Genomic DNA, 22,583 nt, shown 5'->3' with positions numbered 1-22,583 from the left:
GTGTTTTAATCACATGATTAAGGAAACATGATACTCAAAATGGAGGAGTTATTGCACCTGAATTATTTTCTCACTGACAGGTTTCTGACATGGAAATAATGTTGACACACCTTAGCCAAGAGGGACAGGGAGGAATGAGGGCTCATAGAGGCCAGAAGTAAAGCATGTCATGCACTAACTGTGCGGCAGCTTTACAGATTTTCTTTTGCATATTGGAACATATGAGGAAAAACTGGTAATACAAAATTAGTCTACATTAGATGCACTTTGTGGAGCTGAGTGTCTAAGCAGCACATCATTTCTATGGTTATCTGTTCACTCAAAGAGCTCAGCAAGCTGTTTCCTTCTGCAGATATGTAGCTGTGCGGTACAGGTATACCATAGTTTCAGCAGGTCATTAAGATTGTACTCACTACCTTACCTCATTAAAGTCAAAGCAGGACGTACGGGTCATTAGTAACTGATTTATGTTTGTTCAAATATATGAAAAAGTAGGAAGAAAAGCAAATAAAATTGACAAAATCCCACATGTCAGTTTTATTCACATCAGTGAAATGGGCCCAAATTGCCATGACATAAAACAGATGTAAAGCACACTAACAGCTGGGTATGTGAAAGAAACACAGTACATGCACAAAAGTGGACGATGCTGAGATTCTGAAGAACCTGATGGTGGGTTGATTTACCCACAGCCAGAGCTTATAACTGCAACTACATGAAAAATCTGATGCAGATCTATTTGAATCCATTCATGGTTATGAAATAAGCATAATAATCCTACAACATTATGCAGAAATGTCACACAAGTGTGTACCATTAGCATCCATGGTTACTCACAGATATGGTTCATTCACGACTTTCACATACACATACATAGCATGTTATCCATTATCACAAATTCTTATCATAATCACAATCAGTGATAAAGCTGATAATGCAATTCTCATGACAAATAATGCAAATATACGGGGTAGGCAATATGCACAAAATTATTTTTGCAATGGTGTCCATATCACTACACAGGCGTTACAGAATATGCTAAAGAGTTCAAAATCACATGGTAACTTTTGACTTTGTTACACTGAAGGTCACACTGTTGTGTCAAATGTAATCGAATGTCACAAAATATTCCTACAATAAAAAATGTATGTCACACGTTTAGCAGGGTTTAGACAGAAAACCAACCTGTGCTAAGACAACGCCGGGGGAAGCATTAGTGGGGGGCAGTGAGTAAAGGTAAGGCAATGAAATACAGTCCAGGAAGTTTAGTTGAAGTGACGGATGAATGCGTTTACTGTGCTACCTGCTCAGCAACAAACGGCAGAGACACAAAGTTAGCGACTAGCTAGTGAACATAGTGGAGCATTCAGCAGCTAAGCAGACAGATATTTCCCTGAAGACTGGGTGGAGACCAAAAATGGAGCTAAAACAGAGTCAATATTGGACTTGTGTTTGCCAGGTGGCCGCAAACATGGCTTCAGATTAATGTTAATGTTGCTCTGGAACTGCTGGACGTGTAACTGGGCAACTAGTATTGTATTCACACTTGTTTGCTGCAGTTACTTCATAGCAACATTTTTTCCTAAAAAGCATCCCAAATTGGAGGCCGATACACAGTTCTGCCATTCTGACAAACCTTGAAATATCAAGTGAGTTGTCAGCATCATTAAAGCTGTCCAGATGCACACATCGCAGCACATTGCTAGAAAGTAAATCCACCACAATCAAAAGCATCGAAATCAGAGTCTGCCACTTCAAAGTCAAAGCTGTTGTAGTGAGGGGAGTCGAGCGCGGGGCCCCCGGCGTGGTACGCTCCTGCTGGCCCCATGCCAGTGAAATCCGTGTTGAGTGGCAGGTCAGCAGCTTTGGCTTCCAGATTAGAGAGTGAACATGCACCCAGGTAACCCATAGCAGAGGAAGCAGCGGCCCCTCCCATCAGCAGATAAACCGCCCTCACGGCTTGGGCATTACTGATAGTGCCATGACGAAGACACCCGACCGAATGAGCACCTCCTTTGTAATACTTTGAACGAGGAGAATTCCTACCTGTGAGCGGTTTGATGAAAACATACATGTAGTCAAACAAAAACCACGTGCGGCTCACATTAACCTGATTATCTACATGAAAATATCACAAATGAGCACATGGCTGTCTAAACTCACCTTTATCCCTCGGGGAAGCACAAGTCATGGGCCCTGGGGAGGGAACCTCTGTGTCGCTGACCGGTGGAGTTGGTGGATCTTTGTCCAGGATCTGCTCAGGCACCAGATCTCGGAGAGTAATGTGCGGTGGTGGCACGTGATGTCGCTTACAAGGACTGAGAGGTGATGAGAGACTCTGTCAGGGGAAAAAAAAGAGAGTTTTGTTAAGGAAAAACATGGTCATTGCTTCATCTAGCACACCATCAGTTAAAACAAACAAACAAAAAAATCAATTTGTCCCATTGGCTTGTGACCAAACATGTGCACCAGCCAGCACCAGCTGTATTTTGTGTTGTGCTAGTTAGCAAGTCTAAACTAGGGTGAACATTGCAATCATTATACCTGCTTAACATGGGCATGTTAGCATTGTCACTGTCAGCATGTGGTAATCTGATGTTGGCATTTAGCTCAAAGCACAGCGCGCACACAGACACACACAGACACACACACACACACACACACACACACACACACATTTTCCAAAACAAATACTTTTAAGAAATGTCTTATTAACTGACCTTTTTCACTTTTTTCAGCATATTCAGCCATTGACTGAAAAGTGATGAAAATGATTCTGTTATTACCTCCATAGAAACTACACATCCATCCATACATCAGTCAAAAAGTGCATACCAGTGAGATAACTGCGTAGGTTGCAGGGGTGGAATGTTCAGTATTTGTGGCTCTCAGTCTAACACAGTCATCTTGCAGGAGGGAGCAGGTGGTCAGAGTTAAAAAACAGGCTCTCCAAGTCTCTGATTATTAACACTGGGGCCCCACAAGGAGGTGCTTTGCCTCCAATGTTCAACCCAGTGGACACAAAGTGTAGTCTGATAAGATGTTTGAGTTTGCAGATGAAACCACAATGAAACAGCAGTAGTGGTGGACTTTTTTAAGAGTCAGAGTGGCTATTTAGTCCTGGTCGTCTGGTCTGGAAGCTTCCATCCCTTGCTGAGATCTAAACCATTAGACTAAAGAAAAAAGCTTCACAGTACTCCTCAAAACTCCTCCCACCCCGCTGACCTTGTCTTCAACTTCCTCCCTTCTTTGAAAAGACTGAAAAGTCCCAGAACTGGAACAGGTTCTGAAACAGCAGCTACCAAGAGGCTGTGAGTGTCCTTAAATCATCCACGTCCTGCTGTTATACTGTCTGTGATACACCGAAATGGTATGCATACATTGGTATACACCATAGCTGAGTGTGGTACTGATAGCTTCCCCATAATGTTAAGAGCAATGAGAGCAAAAATTAAAGTAGTTTAACATTTTGTGAAACTCACTTTTCCAGCTTTCTTGCTGAGTTAGATGAGAAGATAGGTACCACTGTCATATCTATCTGCTAATGAAGCTACCACTAGTTAGCTTAGCTTAGCATATAAAGACTGGAAACACAGGGAAACAGCTTGTCTGGCTCTGTGAAAAGGTTAAAAAAATCCACTTAAAGCTCACAAATTAATTTTTTTTTTTTGTTTATCCCATAGAAAACATGAAAAGTAAGAACTACAAGTAGCGTTTTTTTTTGTGCTGCACTATATTTTTGTCTGGTGACTTCCTGGACTCTCCTCCAACTTGTTCTCCCACTTCAGTGCAGCCAGGCTAAGATGTTTCCCCTTGTTTACAGTCCTCCAGGCATGTGAGTGGTACAAACATTCTCATTTAACTCTTGGCAAAAATGTGAAAAATAAAACAAACCACTGGAACCATTCCCCTGAGTAACTGGTGTTAAATGTAGTTACTCAGTTGAATGACGTGGACAGCATATCATTCAAGTGGAACAAGGCCAAGTAATCTGTAAAGCAAGCACAGTGACCTGCAGTCTGCAGAGGTTTCAGTCAGCAGCAGCAGGTATTTGTTCTGCGGGAGGATGAGAGCAAAGCAGCAATCCCTGCATCCACCAGAGGGTAACTTGGGCAGGTCAAGGATCTCCTTGCCTTCCACAATTGCCTCACAATTACTCTGCAACAACACCAGCTGGTCCGGGGGAGACGATGCATCGTGGCAAACCAGGAGAGTGCCCTCAGCTGTCAGGAGCAGAAACCTCTTCTTCCACTGTTTGAAAATAAATCCACCTGGACATGAGAAGCAGGTTGGGGGAAAAAAAAAAAACAGAAAACAGCACTAAATACTAAATACCTGTTGGAGAAATGATGCGTTTCTAATCATAACCCGATACCAAAGGCTTATTAACAATATTACGCGTGGTCGCTGTGATCGTGATTGCATTGGGGGCAGTGTGGAGCTGGATTAAAGCATAAACACTCTGTCCTTTTATCATCCCCACAGATTAGAAGCAGTCAGATGGTTGGAGGATCAAGGGGCTGTGGATGCTGGGCTCAACCAATCAGACCATGTTTACCAGTGTCCACATCTGGTTCTACTCATCCTATATGCATACAATAAAAAACACATGGACACACTTTATTAAAGCACCTAACAGGATAACAGAGACAAGAGAAGGTGGAAAAAGACAGAACACTTCAGATTTAGTCTTGATTTTTCATCTTTTTAGTGTATTTTCACCGACAGATTGAGACTGTTTTTTTTAAATATCAAGGTTCTTGGTCTAAAGAGCATTGCTGACTCTATTAACAGCATCATGAAATGATATTATGTGTTGTTTTGAAGCAAAGCTCTTATGAGTTTAGGCAAACACAGAGCCACAAAATGCATTCATCATCCTACTGAACAACTATTCAACATAACCACACCTCCGTGATGCAGGATCCAATTAAAATTCTCCAAATAAAAAAGAAAAAATCTAAATATGATCACCAAATGTAAAAGCTTGAGCGCTAACAGACATCAAATTTGGAAATTACCATAAAATCTGAGAGATGCACAACTATCCGTTAGCGAGATATGAGAGAGGCGATCGTGAAGAAGAGGATCAGCTCACCATACATCCTGAGCATCCCATGGTGGATCCCGGAGACGCTCATGTTAGCGACCGACGTGTCCCAGTCGAACAGGCTCGGAGAGAAATGTTAGACGACAGGATGGGTGAAAAGCACATGAAGCTCAATGTGAGTTTTAATGCTCGGCTTTAATCCGCATTCAGCCGGGATGTTCCACAGGGCCACAGTTCAACAGCTTGGTATGAAAATGGGATGTGATGAGATGTTACACACAAACTGCTGTCGTGCGTGCAGAGGGACTGTTTTAAAAGACTTATCAGCATGATTCAAATGTTTGGTTTTTTTTACGTTTTTCTCTTTAATATCAGTTCAGTTTCACATACACAGAGTTAAAAGTAAATCAGTTTCACTAAATCTGTTTGGCTCATTCCCTCATTCAAATACAAATCAAAAAAAGTAATCAATCCATCACTATGAATGATATGCCAACAACAACCTGCAGCCTAATCATCACAGTAAATGTCGGCATTGTACGTTTCTGCAAACCACAGAAATTCAATTCAATCTTATGCTGCGACAGTACAGGTCTGCTTAGGTTTAGGCACAAAAATCACCTGGTTAGGGTTAAGAAAACATCATGTTTTGGCTTAAAATACCTGATTTTGTTGCCACAAACACATCCCTCTGACCCACAAATGTACTCTTCTCTTACAGCAGCCATGAAAAGACCATTAAGTTATATTGAGTACTGTCTTGTGCAATGTAGTGTACTTGGTGGCTGTTCTCTGGTCAGCTTACAATATTGAAAACTATTACCACAAACATTTCTTGTTATATACTTAAATTGAAGAGAAAATAAATTAAACTGTACAATATCAGGATTTTAAATGTAGCTCAACCTTCCCTAATCTTCCAAATTCAAATACCCTCTGATCACCACTAATCACAGACTTAGGTAGAAATTTCTGAACAACTGAACAATAATTGAGGTCATACTGTAAATGTTGCAGATGAGGAGCCACACTCACAGACAGGACACTGTAGTCACATCACTACAGGTCATATACACACATTATACATACAGCATGACGAGTACAAGATCAAATCACATTGCAATGAAGCTTATTCTTACACAGAATTTATTCACCGTCACAGACTTTGACTGTCTTGAAAAACAATAAATAAAATAATTTAAATTCAAACATAGAAGCTACAGTATGTGAAGAAAACTAAACACAGAAAAGAAAAAAAAAAACACTCACCAACACTGAATACGCTGAAATAAAAGTGGCACAATGATCACAAAGGAAATATATAATGACTTTGAAGGAAATTACTGATTAGCGACTACAGTCTGTTCCTTATGTGCTAGTTGATGCTACAGCTGAGGCACTTTATCACACTGTCACATAAACAGTGGTTTTATCCTCTCCTCCTCTCGTTAAAACCAGCTTATGGGGCATGATTAAATAAATGACAATGCTTAAAATGTGTCTTTACTGGCAGTTTTTTCCCAGCCACTTCAAGGATGTCACAATTTCTCGCCATCTGCTAAAGATGACACCTGCATACTGAAAACTGCTCTGCTTGGAAGTTACCAAGGTTTCTCGTAATGTTCGTGCTGTTAACCATTCAAGAAAATGATTCTGCAGTTTTTCATGGCAAAATCAATCTGTGGTGCGTTTTGTCAGGAATGATGAACACAAGCAGTTCAATAGTTGTCATTTTCATTCTGTGTGTGTGTAAAAGTACTTGCTGGCTAGGAAAGCTGATCCTCATATTGCTTTCTGAAACAGTCTCCAGCAGGGAAGAAGTCCCAGCAACGCTCCTGGTACATCTTCCACACGTACGACTCCTAAAACAGAGGAAGTAAGAACAAGACTTCAAAGGAGGACCCAGCCTGAGACAACACACTGAAAGCAGCAGACTCTGTGTTATCAGTCACTGTGAGTCCTGCTCAGAAAACAATTAATAAACTGTAATAAAGCTGTTCAGACTGACCTGCCCAGTGTGCTCTGTCTCATCTTTGTTGATAAGGTACATTAAGAAGAACCTGAAAAGGAGTCACGTGTTAATATTTTCTCATCTCGCACACACAAACTGTAACACAGAGGAGGCACACTCACATGTAATTGGCCAGGTTGTGTTCATCGAAAGTGTGGGTCTCAAAGCCGTGTGGGGTTGTATCGAAGTAGTCACTTCCAATGCCACATATGAAGCATTTAGTCTGCACAAAGGAACAGTCAAGTGGATTAAAGCCATGTTGTGTGTACAGGGCAGAGGCTTACTTTAAAATATTATACTGTACCTCCATGTCTTCCTTGACCTGCTCTTGTTGGTCTCTGAGTTCTCCAAAGGCATCAATGATCAGACCTAAAGTAACATTATGATTAGAGGTGTTCATGAAATCTGCCAAACATAAAGCATCTTTAAATACTGGCATTATGTTTACCCTGAATAATGGCCAGCAGGATGACAATGACGAAGAAGAAGAAGGTTATATCAAAGACCACTCGGTAGAGCTCGTATTCATCTCCAGCAGGATCCTCGATCTCGTCTCCGATGCCTCCGCCAGCACGCACACCCACGTACATGTGGAACAGGTAACACTGTGAGGTACAGCAAACACACGTCGTTTGAAACGTGACGCAGGCGACAGCGGATCACACAGCCTTAAACACCCGGGACTCACAGTCATCATGTCGTCACATTTCATGTCCGGCTCATCCTCATCCTCACTCTTGTTGTAAAACTTGCGGAAGAAATTGAAGGCAACTACGGTGTAAAGGTACACCACCACAGCCAGCAGGCCCACTGTCATCATGAGCTGGCAGAGACAGGAACGACAAGAGGTAAGTACATTCAGACTGAAGCAAAGTGAACACTGTCGCCTTTTTCTCTGCACTTGCCTGTTTGCCATTGTGTGTGACTGAGGACAGGATAGTACGCAGAGTCTTGACACCCATGGCGATATCCAGCAAGTGGCAGGCGAAGAAGAAGTTGTTGTAATGCCCAAGCAAAGACATTATCGTGTACCAACAGAGATATAAGAAAGTCTACAAAGAGATAACAAGGAAGATTAATTCAACTCTTAGAAGTAACATCATGTTCACATACTGTAGTCTGGTATAGTATAGTAAAGTGTAGTATAGTCTAGTACAATATAGTGGAGTATTGTATCATAGAGTATGCTGTGCAGTATACAAGTAAACATGGGTTCGCTTACACCGTCTGTGAACACAACGCCAAATTTCCAGATCTGGTACTTGATGTCAATGGAGGTCATCCTAAAAAGACACAACATTGGTTGATATCCATTTTAAATGAACAACATGTAATCTCTGTTGGTGAACCCTGTACCGTACCATGCAAACACAGAGTTGTCTGGTTCCTCCTGTTTCTTCTCGTGTTGCTGACTCACATCCAGGGAGGCTAAATCGACACCCAGGAGCTCCGCGATTCTTTCTCTGCCGTAGATGTCTCCATACTTATCCAGAACCTGGACACAGACATTACATCACACGCTGAGCTGCTCTACAGAGCCCACGTTAAAACCACCAAAATCAACTCACCTTCCGTTTGACAAATTTATCCCAATAGTTGTTTGGGAAGGAGCTGTGGAAAAAAAGGGACGTCAGTTATTAGTTAAATCAAAAAGTTGTCTGTGTTTCTCGTGTGTCTATTTAATCTTGACATTATCAAGAAGCATGTGATAGGAGGCCAATGATCTCTCTCTTCACGTACGGTGTATTCAGGACCAGTCGGTCCCACTGGCCCTTAATGTCATCATCCTCTGGTTGCTCAGTGATGTAGAGGCCATCAAATTCCAGCTTTCTTGCAAGTTCTTTCTCCCTCTTAAAGATCACCAGTGGAATCTGCCGGAAACAAGTGCAAATACCGTTTAACTAAGTTCAAGTGAGATTTTGGAATCATCTGGCAGAACGTGGTTCATGCTGCAAAACTTTTCATACCTTGAGACAGTTGTAGCCGATAATACAGATGAATGAGATGACTGTGTGCAGGGCGGCGAGGAAGGCCAAGGTGGGCTGCATGTAGCCAGTGCTCTCCTCCAAATAGAAGTAAACTGGAACGTCTTCCTCGTCCTCATCTCCTCCTTCACTCATTCCGGATCCCTCGACTTCTTCCCCTGAGCCTTCAAACAACCCAGAGCCTTCAAATAAGCCGCTTCCCTCCGCCAGCCCGGACCCCTCCATCTCCTCGCCATCAGGCGGGGTGTCGGACACCTAAACAGAACAACGCAGAGGCGAGACATCGTGGTTTAGTAGAGCTGAGTGTATTATTGAGTTGTCATTTAGAACATAATCATTCAAATACAAAATGATCTTTTCACCCTGTAGAACAGCAGAATGAAGTTGAGGGCAAACGCGAGGAACAGAGCCAAGAAACGCAGGTTGTAGAAGTTTCTGGAGAGGTAGTTCTACAAAAGAGAGAAGGGTATTTTTCAGCCGATTAGCGGGTTGGTCAGTGAAGAGTGACAAATCAGTTCTGAAACAAATACAAAAAACGTGTTACCATAAATTTATTTCTTTGGGTTTCTAGCTCAGTCCAGATTTGAAAACCTCCTTCCGTTGTCGGCTTGTCTTTTCTTTTCGCAGATTTCTTTGGTTTTTGTGGCTCTTCCTCCTTGATCTGGGCTTCCTTCTCTGCTTTCTCTCCAGTTTCAACACTGACAACCAAACAGAGTAGGGTATTGTCCTATTTCTGCATTTCATTAACATCAAAATCAAATCATGATGCACTACGGCTCTCACTTCTGCAGCCGTGCAACCGTTTGAGAGGCCCAACTGCACACTGTGTAGTAATACTACAAATGTACTGCACATTCTGTACTGGTAGTAATGTTGATGGTGTAATATTTTAGCACTTAGCACAAGAAATTGCTGGATAGAAACGGTCCAAAGCATGTTCCAACATTATGAATTCTGAACATGAATGATTTGAGTCAAATATTCTTATCTACCGTATATAGACAACAACAACTCAAGACTCTTACTCAGCCTTTTCAGGCTCTGGAGGAGGTTCCTCTACAGGAACAGGCTCAGGCGGTTTCTGGCTAGCATCAGCCTCTTCTGGTGCCTGTAACAAAACAAAAACAAGACACACAATAGCCACCAACATTTTAGCCTTCACTTTTTATCTTTTCAAGTTTCTTAACAAATAAATGATATAAGACTTGAGACTTGGGAGATAGACAGAATAGTGTACTTTAAAACTGGATTGCCAACCCACAACCCACCCGGTGAAGTAGCTAACATTCATGTACATTTTCATTCACCCAAAGGTGCAAACAACTCACCATTTTCCTTTTTGTTATTGGAGTTCCTTCAGGAGTTGGAGGTTCAACAGGTGACTCCACACCCATGTCTCCAAGTCCACCTGGAGCATCAATACCTGGTATCCTCCCTCCCTCTTTTTCCTGGGTATCCTCCTCTTCTTCCTCTCCACTCCCGGTCTCCCCAGTGTCTGTTACACCTCCTGTGTCTTGCTCCTCCCCTGCCCTCGGCTCCCCTGGTCCATCTCCGTGCACATCGTCCTGTGTGGGATCTGGCATGCTCGCTAGAATCTCAGTCACGGTGATATTTTTAGCCCCTTCCACTAAGCCCCCTCCAAACAGTGTTTGCCAGATGATCATAAAGATGCCTTTGCACACATTGTAAATGAAGTGGAGTATACTCATCAGGATGGTCCAGAAAAAAGTGGACAAAGCCACGACAATCTCCTTGACGGTCATCTTCCTCACTCTGCGATACTGCCTGCGAAGGTTACGGAAGGTGAAAATGCTGAAGAAGCTTATCATGCTGTTTATGAAGTCTGCGAAGGCAGAGCTCGATTCAGGTTGTCCTTCCTCTCCGTTATTGTCCTCATCACCTCCACCTGCTCCCCCTCCTGATCCTCCCTCACCTCCACCTTCATCTAGCTCATCATCTTCTTCGTTCTTCTCTTCCTCCTCCTGCTCTGAAATTTGGGAGGCTATATTCATCTCAAAGATGGTGTCCTCGCAGAAGTTGACAAACATCTCCATCTTCTCCGATTCACCGCCCTCATTGACGACATCAAAGATGAACTGTCGTTTGGACTCTCTGACCTGGGGCATCTCCCACTGTCTGCGGTTTACTTCACTGATTTCAAAGTAGATGCGCTCAATTTTTCTGCTGGCGCCCATTATTTCAATGCGGCCCAGGAAGGGCCGGAAGTAGTTCAGCACACTGTCTGCTTGTTCTAGGAAGTTCTGTAGCCTGCTGTCATGGGGGACATGCTCAGACAGGTTGGTGAGCAGCACTGCGATGTTGAATCCGATGTCCTTGGCAGGTTCCTGGAAGCGATTGGCAAACTCCTCATAGTGGATCATGTCGTTCTCATCCGCTTCAGAGCAGGACAAAAGAAACTGGATCTCAGAAGGGGAGTACTGTTTCTGACTGTCCATGGCCTTCTGGAAGTCCTTCTTGGAGATCAGCCCTCGAGGGTCTGTGACGTAATCCCGGAAAGCATCCGAGGCCACAATGTCTTTTAGTTTGAGGAACATGTCAAAGAACTTGAGGATCATCTCCACATTGCTGGACGACTCTACCAACATGTCTACCATCTGGCGGGCTATTGTGCCATTTACCACGTTTCCTGAATAAGACAGAGTAAAATTCCAACAGAGGTTTGAAAAAGACGAGACAGGAGGAGATGAAAACTGTTGAAAACTGAACAGGAAAAAACTCTTTTACCCTCTAACAGGGAGAGCAACATAACAACCATGTCTTTCTGTAGGTCAAGAAGCTCCTTCAGCAGACCGATCTGACTGGAGTCCTGTGGCCATAAAAAGATGCACAAGAACTTACAGTAATGACAACAGATCTCAAACCATTTGAAAATATTAGGGGTTTACACAGAAACGCAAGTGTCAACAGTTATCACACCAAATTATTTTAACATATAATAACCCAAATCCTTGTTATGATATGAGGTGTACATTCAAAATACTGTGTGTTGCATCCAGTCACATTCACGTCAAAGAGGGTGCTGCAAAAAGAAGTTAAATAACCAAAACCTCATGCTGACAGAATCTGTAAAAATGATTTAGAAAAACTTGAATGTCAAAAATTGCCTCCAGCTTTACATCAATTCTGGTTTCAACAAAACAGTTAACTAACAAATTGCTATTACTGTATTACTTCTATAACTCTGAAATACACAGGAAGCAGAAGTTAAAATGTCAGGGATTACGATCTGAATAGTGATTAATACGTTTTGATGCCACTGGCCTGATCTTATTCTCTTATATGGTTTGTGTTTGGACATAAATAGCCTCACTGTACTACAATGCAATAAATACTAATGTTATGCTATGTTGTATTACATATAAATGTTATATTAATGCTTAAATAGTGTAACGACCAAAGCAATACAGAAGCCACGAAGCAACACAACACACATGAAAAGCATATCCCTTCAGGTTAAATATTAGTGTATGAAAATGGCAACAGAATCGTGAGCCCTGTTAACTGTGTGCACACAAAGTGGATGTCACATTAAAATGTATATTCCAACACCAAATAATCTCATATTAAAGTGTATATCCCAACAGTGGAGGTTAAAAGTCAGCCCCTCTCTCAGGAAGTTTTGTATTCACCTGCTTTTTTTTCTTAATTGATTGAACAAAAACAATGTTTTTGTAATTTCTATTTTTATTAGTATTATTGTGGGTTTTAAAATCCCTGCTGCTCTACAAAGTGCCTGTGATTGTTTAACAAGGCAAAACTCTGTGGTGAGGAGAATTTTGCTGTGTGGATATTCATACATTATTCCTGTAGCGTTCAGTATGAACGAGCAGGTGTGCCTCAAGATTTTATTCAAGGGTTTAGAGGGAGACGGTAATAATGTACTTGCCAACCCTGTGGCCATCCAAGTATTGATCTGTGACCTGTTTTCTGAATAATGACTCATCCTTTTGATGGGAGTTGGGAAAGGTCACACAAAATGCACTCTTTTCATATTTCTGTCTGACTCATGAGACACAAGTTGATGTTCACCTGCATCTTGTACTCTTTAAATAGTAATTCTGACTAAAATTAAACATCACAATGAATTCTGGCAAAAAGGTAAAATAAGCAATTGTCTTGTCATTCCATTATTGCATAACTACATTTTTACTGATTGCAAAGAGCCTTTCAACAAGGTCATGAATAGAATATTTTTTAATTTTTGAAGCGAGCATTTGATCAAATATCACGAAAAAGCTTTGTGCTGGCTGACGTGACACAGGATGTGGTTGGTGTGACTTCACAATGAACTCAATAAGGTGTTGAAGTATCTGCCTTTTAAAACTCACCTTCTATCTTGAGCTCAGTTTTGTTTGGAAGGATACTGAGCTCAGCATTAAAAAAAAAATGATTGGCTCTCATTGACTGGTATTTACTATGAAAGACCTAAAATGCTTAAATTAAAACAAATCAGTCAAAGAAATAAAGTAAAATACAATTAACCTTTGCATGTGTATCTCCGTTTTAAGTATGCATGAACCATGAAATGGCAACTGATAACATATATTTAAAGGACAGTTATTGAGCTTTGTGTTTAATAAATGAATAAATTGATTTTCATTTTATGTTAACAGTACAGCTGAGTGATTTGCTTTAGCATTGGCTGGTTTAAGATGCCCTCTACTGGACATCACTGCAATGGAACCCACCTTTTCACTTAGTTTCCGTGCTGTGATTTGAGTTTAACGTGGAAAAGTCACGTCATAATGAAAAACAACTCATTCAGCTGTTAAAGACAAGAAGCTAAATAACTGTCCTTTCATATTTTTATAACACATTAATACATACATGAAAGGGAAATACAAATAACAATGTATATTGCATTTCACTTCATTTCCTTGTTTGATTTCTTTTAATTTGGGCATTTTAGACCTTCCATAATATACAAACAGGAAGACAAGTCAAAGTATTCTCATTCTTTACAAGCAGGTGGGTATAAAACAACCTGATAAGGAAAACCAACATTGAATAATTACAAGCTAGTAAACACAATATCACATCAATAGATAAATAAAATGAATACATACTTTACCCTGCATTGACCATGTGGAAGACAGTTTAAATAATAAATAAATTATTCAGTTGTTAAACAATTAAAAACATTCTTACACTTTCAAATGCTATTATGTAGTATAGATTTCCACACTGAATACATAAACATCTTTTACAAACGGTACTATGGTTAGAGTTTAGTTTTTTGGTATTACACATTTAACATATGCCCTACTCACTGGTTTACCATAGTACTGAAAATATGATGACTGCAAAATGAAACAACTGATACTTGTGAGGATATCATGTCAGGAAGGGCAGTGCATGGATAAGTCATTTGTATTAGGTGCATCGTGTGTTAAGCGTCTGTTGAGCTGGGAACTTATGGATGAAGTATGGCTCAGCTCTTAATATGAGTGAATTAAAGGGTTATGCATGCAAAGCATTGAGCTAATAAGAAAGGTGCGCCGTTAGCCTCAGTCATCCAGAGAGGATGAGTGCACTGTGCAGAGTGGAGAAGTCATGTGATTTTGACCTTTCATTTGTAACTATAAAGTTACATCATATGGCCTGAAATCAATAAGGTTCCACACTTTTGGTCAGGTTGTTTTTTTTTTTTTTTTAATGGTTATATTACCTTTATGTGTATTTTATATTTTAATAATGAAATACTTTTGTTTCATTCACAAAAACTAAATGGCATCGAACCAGCTAGAAAAAGATATGTGATAATGTGTATTACATTAAATGCATATCAAAGGCCAACATTTAGACTTGTCATAGCAGGGAAAAGCACAGGTGTCATTAGTAATATTAGCAATGGCTCCGTTCTATTCAAGTGTCCCAGTAAGCCACGAGGGTATGAACAATACCAGGACCCTGAAACTGAAGAAGTTAATGGAATTAAACCATCACTGATGTTAATAATTACACTTGTGCTTTTCCTGCGGTGACATGTCAAAGTTCTGTCCATGCAGAATTAATGTGAAAGTGAAGAACCACACTGAATCCAGCCCATACTGAAGGTACAAATAAATGGTTGAAAAACTTGAAATTCAAAGTGACTTTGTTGTCTAAATGCAATATTCAGGTGTACTATATGCAGTGTATACTGGCCACCTCTTCAACAAAAATTTGGAAGCATGTTTACTACTAGGCTTGTGATATTAATAAACATTTTTCATGCACATGTAAGGAGCTGTTGTATGGTTTATACTGTTATATATGTACCCTGTAGAGGTAAACTGCACTGAACATCCATAAATAGATATTACTGAAGGCTTATAGGGTGTTAAGTGAACTTCCACTAACATAATGCACAATGAGATAACTACAGGCCAAATGAAATACCAAATGAACATCAACGGCCAATAGAGAGGCACTAAAGAACATCGTGCCTTTCACAATTTCCATAATTTGTCAGCATCGCTGAAAATATGTCAAGAGATCAAAGTTGTGTAACAGATTTCCTCTGTCAATATTGATCATATAAGTCTAGAATTGAGGTCAGTGAGTGAGTCCACCCATGAAGTTGCAGAAAGGCAACAAAGACTTTGCGTTTCTTTTGTTTCACATGCTTTCAGCAAATAAATATTTTTCATATGTGCGTACCTGAGCCAGCTTCATCATCATGTGGGCAAAGACATGAAGGAACCCGACAATAGCATCCCACAGCCTGCTGTGGGCCAGGGACTGCTGGTTGCCAGTGCAGGGGCCCTGAAAAGAGAAACTGTGTGTTACGCACATAATAAATCAACCAGCTGGTGTAAATGCCTGATTTATTTAAGTTTCACCTGAATGTATTCAGTTAGACTGTTGAAAATCTGCTTTGCGACTGTCATAGCTTTGGAGAAATTCTTTTTTCCTGGGTCATCAATGACATCCTTGCCGGAGTAATACCAGTAGAAATCACTGATAGACTCCTTGATTGAAAAAAATGAGAGGTAAGTACAGTATTCCCATAAATAAAAATATTGCATGTTTGAATAAGAATTTTATCAGGGTGTGTGTAACTGAAAATCCATGACTGAAGTCGTGGTGTAGCAAAGTTGGATGTGCCAACGAACAACCTAGCACATGTAGTTTCTGTGTCAATGTAATCCCCAATATGGCCGTCCGAACTTCTATTTTTAATCTGTGATAACAGGGCCATCTGCAGGCTCAATCAAAAGATGCACCTGGAGTCGGAGGAGGTAATCCACCGTACAGATGATGATGTTGATGGTGGTTGTGCTGCCGATCTGTGTCCGCAAATAGTTCTGAAAATCTGCAGGAAAAATAGTCGGAAACGTTTGAGACTTTAATGAAATGTATGACTTAGTTTGCATTTCTCTTTACTCTTAATTGAAACATTCTCACCATTATTGTGACCCTCACAAAGCAGCTGCAAGAAACGGAAGAGGTCACAGGTGAACTCGTCATCTGCCATCACTTTCTCATCTAGAAAATAAAATGAAATGAACAGAGGTGTGAAATGACAATCCTAAAATCAGGCTGAAATCAGACTAAATACAACGGCATAAAGTCTTACTGGTAATTACTGAAACAGTTTGCCTGAATATAAGCACTGTGAGAATAGTAAAAAAAAATTATGGCTCAACTCACCATCGTCTCTAAACAGATTTTAGTAACAGACACTGCAAAACCCACCTCTGACGGGGTGTAGATTGTTTACAATAAATTAAATAACGAGTCCCACTACACTGTATACAAAATATTAACACAAGAAATACAAACGGCTGTGGTCTGACAATGGCCTGACATATAATACACCGTCAAACAACATACAGGAGGCATCAACATCACGTGCACACAGTTAACACACAAACACGTGTTGCAGTGGAAAATGAACGCAGACACATATCAGACATACAGTCACATTAACAACACATATAAACTAAGCAGACGGTAAAAATGCACAGCTGCACGGACAGAAAGACAGCATTAAAGTTACTCTACTATACTAAAGTTAAACATACTCAGGGGTGAACTGGTCATCTGGGTTTTACTGGTGGCCTGATCAACCTCTTAGACAAGGAAAAATCTGAATTTCTAAGTGTGCGTCATCATAAATGGGCCATAAATTGCATATGCAGCTTTTTGTTGCCTTTCTAAAATCCCAGTCCACCACTGGCCGTAATGAACACACACACACGGACACAGAATCATGCAGCACACGCCAACTTTGCTCTAATGCAGCAGAGTTAAAGGTCAGAGAGGTTGGGGCGTTGTCCATCAAAATACTGAAGGGAATCCAGTGCATGATATCGTACATCAGAGAAAGCGACGGCCCGCTCTTTAGCTAATGACTTCCGACAGACTTGCACTTGGATGGAACTCTTTAAAATGAAACATCTCCGTGGTTTGAACTTGATCTCCTGAATTTAAGAGATTTAAGTTCAAGGGTTGGTTTACTAAAATCTATCAGAATATTTTTTCATGTTTAAATCGCGTCGATAATATTCTGATAGATTTATGTGTTCCAAGTCTTTTCAAGCGTGATACACGTTCATTATTAAGATTTACTGCAGTACCATAAATATTCGTGGCCATATTTCAAGATAGGAACAGCTTCTCTATAAATAATGTCAACATCAAAGAAGAAGAAAGGAAGAAAAAGAAGAAAAGAAGGAAAAAATGTCAAAGAAGGTTTCAGACAATTTCAGTGTTTTGTTTCGCAGGAGAAGAAAGGACCAGATTCCATTCATTGCCTTTTGAGATGAACAAGAAATGTGAGGAGGGATGCGAGCTATGAACATGAAAGATGGACAGAGGCATCCAATCCTCTCTTGGTGGAATTTCAGCGTTAGAAAAAGAAGTGATGGAGCAAGAGGGACAGGGGAGAGAGAGAGAGAGAGAGAGAGGAATAAGAGAACAGAGAGGCAGATGGACAGAAACATGATTTACCCCGATCTAGGTTCAAGTCTGAGGACCATGAAAGGAGGGACAAGGGAGAAGTGGCAGTGATCGTGGGGAAGGGAGAGAGGATCAGTGTGTTGACAACAGTAGAGGACTAAGAGATGAGGAGGGGGAGATTAACAACATTCCATGGCAAATTCATTCAGGTAGAATTTCAAATGAACCTCCAGAATTAGGTGACAAATGTTGGTAAAAGAGTAGGTGAAGCCCGATCAACGAGTCATACTACTGGACATAGTCAGGAAAAAAAAAACTTGAACTAATTCAAGTTAAACTAAATCTTTAAATCCAATCATTTAACAGTTATCGAGTGTTAATAATATTCAATGTTAGGAAACTAATCATTCAATTAAACTTGTACAGTAAATGTCACAGATGGAAGATGAATTAATAGATACTCAGACTGTCTTAAATTTATCTATTAATTCATATCTTATTTTGATTAATTTATTTTCTATGTTAATGATGATGAGGCAAATAAAAACCTCGGCTTGAGCAGCCGTTTTTCATTTTTGAACACTGTGACTCAATATACTGCAAAATCTGACACTGGACAGAACAGAGCTGCTGCTCCACAGTCATCCCGAGAGAACAAAAATGACAATCAGGAAATCCTGAGTGTTTTTGGCACAGCTTGTCTCAATGCACACAGAATGAACCTCTTTGGGATTTTCTGATCATATACAGAAATTAAGTGAAGGCACCCAGACATCTTGCACATGTACAATCTATGTTTAAACCCAATCAAACAAGCAAATAATCACCAAAGGCTTTACTATTAAATGCTGTTCACAGAAGTTCTGCTGCTGGGTTGAAAGTTGTGGTGCAGTGAATAATGGTAATGTGATACCAGTTTTTGAAGTGTGTCTGCAAATAATTTCTACAGACCTTCAGATCTTCATTGTTGTGGCTCACAAGGAGCAGCGGAGCAGTCTAAAGAATGTGCATCTGATTCCTCATTCAGACAAAATGTACTCGTACCACACTGCTGAGTGATTGTGTCATATGATATGTGAGGTATGTGCATTCAACAATCTAAATGAGGCAGATAATCTACTACATGATAATATTAAACAACGGCTGTGGTGTGATGTTCTGCCTGCTGTAAGTGTATGGAGACTTACTAGTGCCCTCCTCTGAGACCATGCCCAGTCCCTCTGCTTTGTTCTGCCTCTCAAAGGCGTTTAGATCCAGCACACTGCAGAGGACACACAGACATTTTTAGATGTGCACGAGGTTCACCACCAGGAAGTTACTACATGGGCTCAGGAACACTTTGTAAAACCAGTAAACACAGCTTGTTTGCAAATGAATTGGTGTTGTACAGGTCAATTGTTGAAAATTGTGCTGACTGATTGAAAACTGACCAGCATGTCTGCATCAGTGCCTGGAGACTCAAAAAGAAGCCGACATCCTTCTTATCCCTCAAGTACTCCAGCATTTTCTGACATAAGAGAGGGGTTAATCCATGAAAAGTGCTCCTTTAAAAGTAACTTGGAATTCAAAATGACATAATCTGAAGGGTTTGTTTTCAGAACACATACCCGTTGAACTTCACTGTTTCCACCGTTAAGGATGGAGATACCCAGCTTGAGCGTTGTAGTCACCATTGGGCCTGTATCTCCTACACGAAAAAGGGTCAAAGCCATAAACTTGGCACAGGTAAACCGAGTCATAGTGCAGGCAGGTTTGCAGAATAAAGGTTTCGACCGAATACAGGAAGTAAGACTACCTTTGCAGGCACTGATCATTTGCAAGACCATCTCTGCGGCACCACGATTATGAAGTCTGGACTGCTGGTACAGGAGCCTTTGTTTCTCCATTTCTTTCTCCTGCGGTGGACAAAAACATTATAAGCATTTGCTGCTGTTATATTTATCACAGAGAATATAAATAGACAGAATGGACTCTTTCAGGTCAGATATTTGATCAAATATTCAGTGGCAGTATTCAGTGCACCAGGATTGGGCTGCACCAGCTACTCCTAAATCCATTACTAATTTTGTCTTAGTAACTACTAATTTCAAACTAGTGATGTATTAAATCAGGTTGCACCATTAAAACTTAAGAGGTGTTACATCTAGTGAAGACTTTAGGAATGTGTAAAGGAAACAACTGTTGTACTGTCCAATCAAGAGCAATACACTAACAGTCATGCATCACACTCCAATTACTTAACACAGAGCGAAGCTAACTTTGAACTGACTAACAGCTGGTGCAGCTGGCTCCAGGTGTTTAAAAAAAAAAGTCTGTTCATGAAAAGGCTATCCATTCTATCATTTATTTTCTCAGTTTGGATTCACATTCACTCTCCATTCACTCACAGTCAAGTCCCTCACTTTTCACCTTTTCACTGTCTAATCAACTTACCATTTCTTTCTCAAATAGTCCATAACGGTAGCATTACACACCTACAGGTGATCTTTAAAGAGAAAATAACTCTTTATTGGTACGTTCTGTGAATTACCTGTTAATCAATATCACGCCATGTTTTTTTTCCATTTGTCAAAATCAAAATATTCCGACACCTATCTCTCATTTCTCTTCTCTTCCATGTACAGTAATATTGTCTTTTTCTAAGCTTTTGTGTTATGGGTTTGTTACTGTCTATTTAAAGGACCTGTCTGACTCTTGCACACATCCTGTCACCCCTCTTTATTAGTCATGGAGTTGTTACACTACTTCTTCACGTTTGCTGGCTGGAGCAAGCGTTAGACTACAGGAAACAGCCCCATTGCCTTAGCGTTTTAGCCACACAGCTCGCCAAAGGGTCTTTATTGCAGCAGCCCTGCAAATAAGATACTTTGGACAAGAGCCGTAAACCCTCTGTATCCGAGATATTTCTTTGGCATTCCGTAGCGGTGTGCCTTCACTTTAAGAAACAGTTAGAAATATTCATGCAAAATAACTTTGCACTTGTGATAATGAACAATTCCTTATTTGTAGTAATGAGCCAACTGGGAATGAAATGCCATTATGGAAAGACAATGGCAATCAAATTAATATCTCTGAATCCAGCGGACAAACTGACATTCCTCTGTTCATCAACATCACAAATCAACTTGTAGCATCCCACATCCTGACCCTAGAACAACCCCCACCTTGCCACCCCTTGCCTCCCCCACCTCCCTTCCCAAACCCAAGCCCCCTCCCACCCACCCACGTATGCCTGGCCATGACCTACCCACTATGTGTCGAGCAGTTAGACCTCAAATTTGCACTGCAGTCCCTGACTATCTAATGAAACCTGATTCTAAACTATGCACTGAATGATGTGTTTGCATGTACTTTTAAAACGATGACTATGTGCATGAATATATAGCTCTTAACACTGCGTGTTCTATGCTGGCTTTCGCTGTAGTCTGTCAGTATGCTATGTGAGTGGGGGGAGGGAACATTGATTAGCAGCATTCAGTTAATGAAGACTGGTGTTATGAGGGTGAGAGAGATTACATGAAGTGATGGTGAAAGAGACAGAGAGAGCGACAAATGGGACAGCTATATAAACTGGGAGGAATGACATCACTAGTCAATGAGTTTGTGTTAAAACACACTCAGATATTCTCAGTAGAGATTTGAATTTGAACGGCCTTTGGTCACACACCCAATATCACCTCCAGGCTATTCATAAAATCTTTGAGCATGTCTAACTCCCCAGTTTGATATCAGCACTCACATGTTTTGAGGGCATTTTTGAATTAAATTAAATAATTCTTTAGTAGTTCAATGCAACAACATGACGAAGCACAGAAACTGTTTATGCTCAAACAAAAAAAAATCTGAGTGCAGTTTTTTAATGGTTCAGCTCCAGTTGCCTCCAACAGTGGAGTCAGCAGTGGGTGTATCAGTGAGGACAGTGTGTGAGACTCATAAACCTGACACAAGGAATGTAGTGAAGGTCTGACAGGTGGCAGCTGGTGGTGCCTTTCAATAGAAACCATAAAGTATAAAAAGCCCTGCCAGTCCACTCCAAGGAGCTATAAGGAGTAAGACTAGAGCAGTGGACAGAGTGGTCAGCTGGGTGGCGAAACAGGAAGAAAAGCTTGACATGATTCTTCATTTATCCAAAGTGGTTTAAATTATCCATCAAGCTGAGCTGATGACTGATTTTAAAAATGAGTTAGCATTAGTGTGATGACTATTGTTATTGTTGATGTTAAATTACATTCGGTTAATCTAATTAGACCCAATCCAGATTCAAGGATTGCAATTGCAATAGCGAATGGTACATTTAAACAATTTGCTAAAATTGTCCAGTAACTTTTTGTCTCAAGTTGTCTCAAGAGATTTCACAAGATTAGTGTACATATAGTAATTGATAGAGTAAAAAAAAAAACAAAACTCTGGATTGGAGCTTTGAGTTTCTAAATCGAGCAACTGAATGAAGCACAACATACAAACAGACAGGACAGAGCACAGACATAACAGACGGAGGTAATGAGACAAAAACAAAGAGAGAGAGAGAGAGAGAGAGAGAGAGAGAGAGATGTGGTTGTGAAGTAATGTGCCGATGATGAGGTCACTCAATGCGTTGAGAGCTACCGCTCCACTGTGTTCCTGGTCCCTA

At 40.6% G+C, this 22,583-nt stretch overlaps 2 protein-coding genes across 4 annotated transcripts in view; both read right to left on the bottom strand.

The window, feature by feature from the left end:
• Positions 1–529: 529 nt before the first annotated feature.
• Positions 530–5,256, bottom strand: LOC143332570 (uncharacterized). 3 transcript variants are annotated; one of them, XM_076750176.1, is made up of 5 exons: positions 5,099–5,256; positions 4,013–4,271; positions 2,721–2,754; positions 2,164–2,338; positions 530–2,046 (listed from the first exon to the last, which is right to left on the bottom strand). In XM_076750176.1, exons 1-5 carry the CDS (start codon positions 5,139–5,141, stop codon positions 1,703–1,705), a joined length of 855 nt encoding a protein of 284 aa, XP_076606291.1. In that variant the 5' UTR covers positions 5,142–5,256; the 3' UTR covers positions 530–1,702. The 3 variants fall into 3 exon arrangements, with proteins under 3 accessions (XP_076606291.1, XP_076606292.1, XP_076606290.1); XM_076750177.1 differs by having other exon boundaries at positions 4,013–4,251; positions 5,099–5,173; XM_076750175.1 differs by lacking the exon at positions 5,099–5,256 and adding an exon at positions 4,336–4,699 and having other exon boundaries at positions 4,013–4,251.
• Positions 5,257–6,777: 1,521 nt separating this feature from the next.
• Positions 6,778–22,583, bottom strand: part of LOC143332569 (ryanodine receptor 1-like) — a 42,894-nt gene continuing 27,088 nt past the window's right edge. Inside the window, exons 83-107 of the mRNA XM_076750174.1 lie at positions 19,749–19,848; positions 19,561–19,640; positions 19,384–19,460; positions 19,141–19,214; positions 16,457–16,537; positions 16,276–16,364; positions 15,892–16,020; positions 15,710–15,814; positions 11,792–11,873; positions 10,375–11,693; positions 10,072–10,154; positions 9,591–9,744; positions 9,409–9,495; positions 9,029–9,301; positions 8,802–8,932; positions 8,630–8,672; positions 8,423–8,556; positions 8,284–8,344; positions 7,967–8,113; positions 7,750–7,884; positions 7,510–7,666; positions 7,366–7,430; positions 7,184–7,284; positions 7,059–7,110; positions 6,778–6,912 (exon numbers count right to left, since the gene is read on the bottom strand). Of these exons, the coding sequence (XP_076606289.1) occupies positions 6,817–6,912; positions 7,059–7,110; positions 7,184–7,284; positions 7,366–7,430; positions 7,510–7,666; positions 7,750–7,884; positions 7,967–8,113; positions 8,284–8,344; positions 8,423–8,556; positions 8,630–8,672; positions 8,802–8,932; positions 9,029–9,301; positions 9,409–9,495; positions 9,591–9,744; positions 10,072–10,154; positions 10,375–11,693; positions 11,792–11,873; positions 15,710–15,814; positions 15,892–16,020; positions 16,276–16,364; positions 16,457–16,537; positions 19,141–19,214; positions 19,384–19,460; positions 19,561–19,640; positions 19,749–19,848 (3,855 nt within the window). The 3' untranslated portion in view covers positions 6,778–6,816. The remainder of the gene's footprint in view (positions 6,913–7,058; positions 7,111–7,183; positions 7,285–7,365; positions 7,431–7,509; positions 7,667–7,749; positions 7,885–7,966; positions 8,114–8,283; positions 8,345–8,422; positions 8,557–8,629; positions 8,673–8,801; positions 8,933–9,028; positions 9,302–9,408; positions 9,496–9,590; positions 9,745–10,071; positions 10,155–10,374; positions 11,694–11,791; positions 11,874–15,709; positions 15,815–15,891; positions 16,021–16,275; positions 16,365–16,456; positions 16,538–19,140; positions 19,215–19,383; positions 19,461–19,560; positions 19,641–19,748; positions 19,849–22,583) is intronic.

The sequence above is a fragment of the Chaetodon auriga genome, chromosome 15 (genome assembly GCF_051107435.1).
Source record: "Chaetodon auriga isolate fChaAug3 chromosome 15, fChaAug3.hap1, whole genome shotgun sequence".
Classification (NCBI taxonomy): Eukaryota; Metazoa; Chordata; class Actinopteri; order Chaetodontiformes; family Chaetodontidae; genus Chaetodon; species Chaetodon auriga.
The sequence above is the reverse complement of the archived record's forward strand: the minus strand, read 5'-3'. Positions and strand labels throughout refer to the sequence as shown.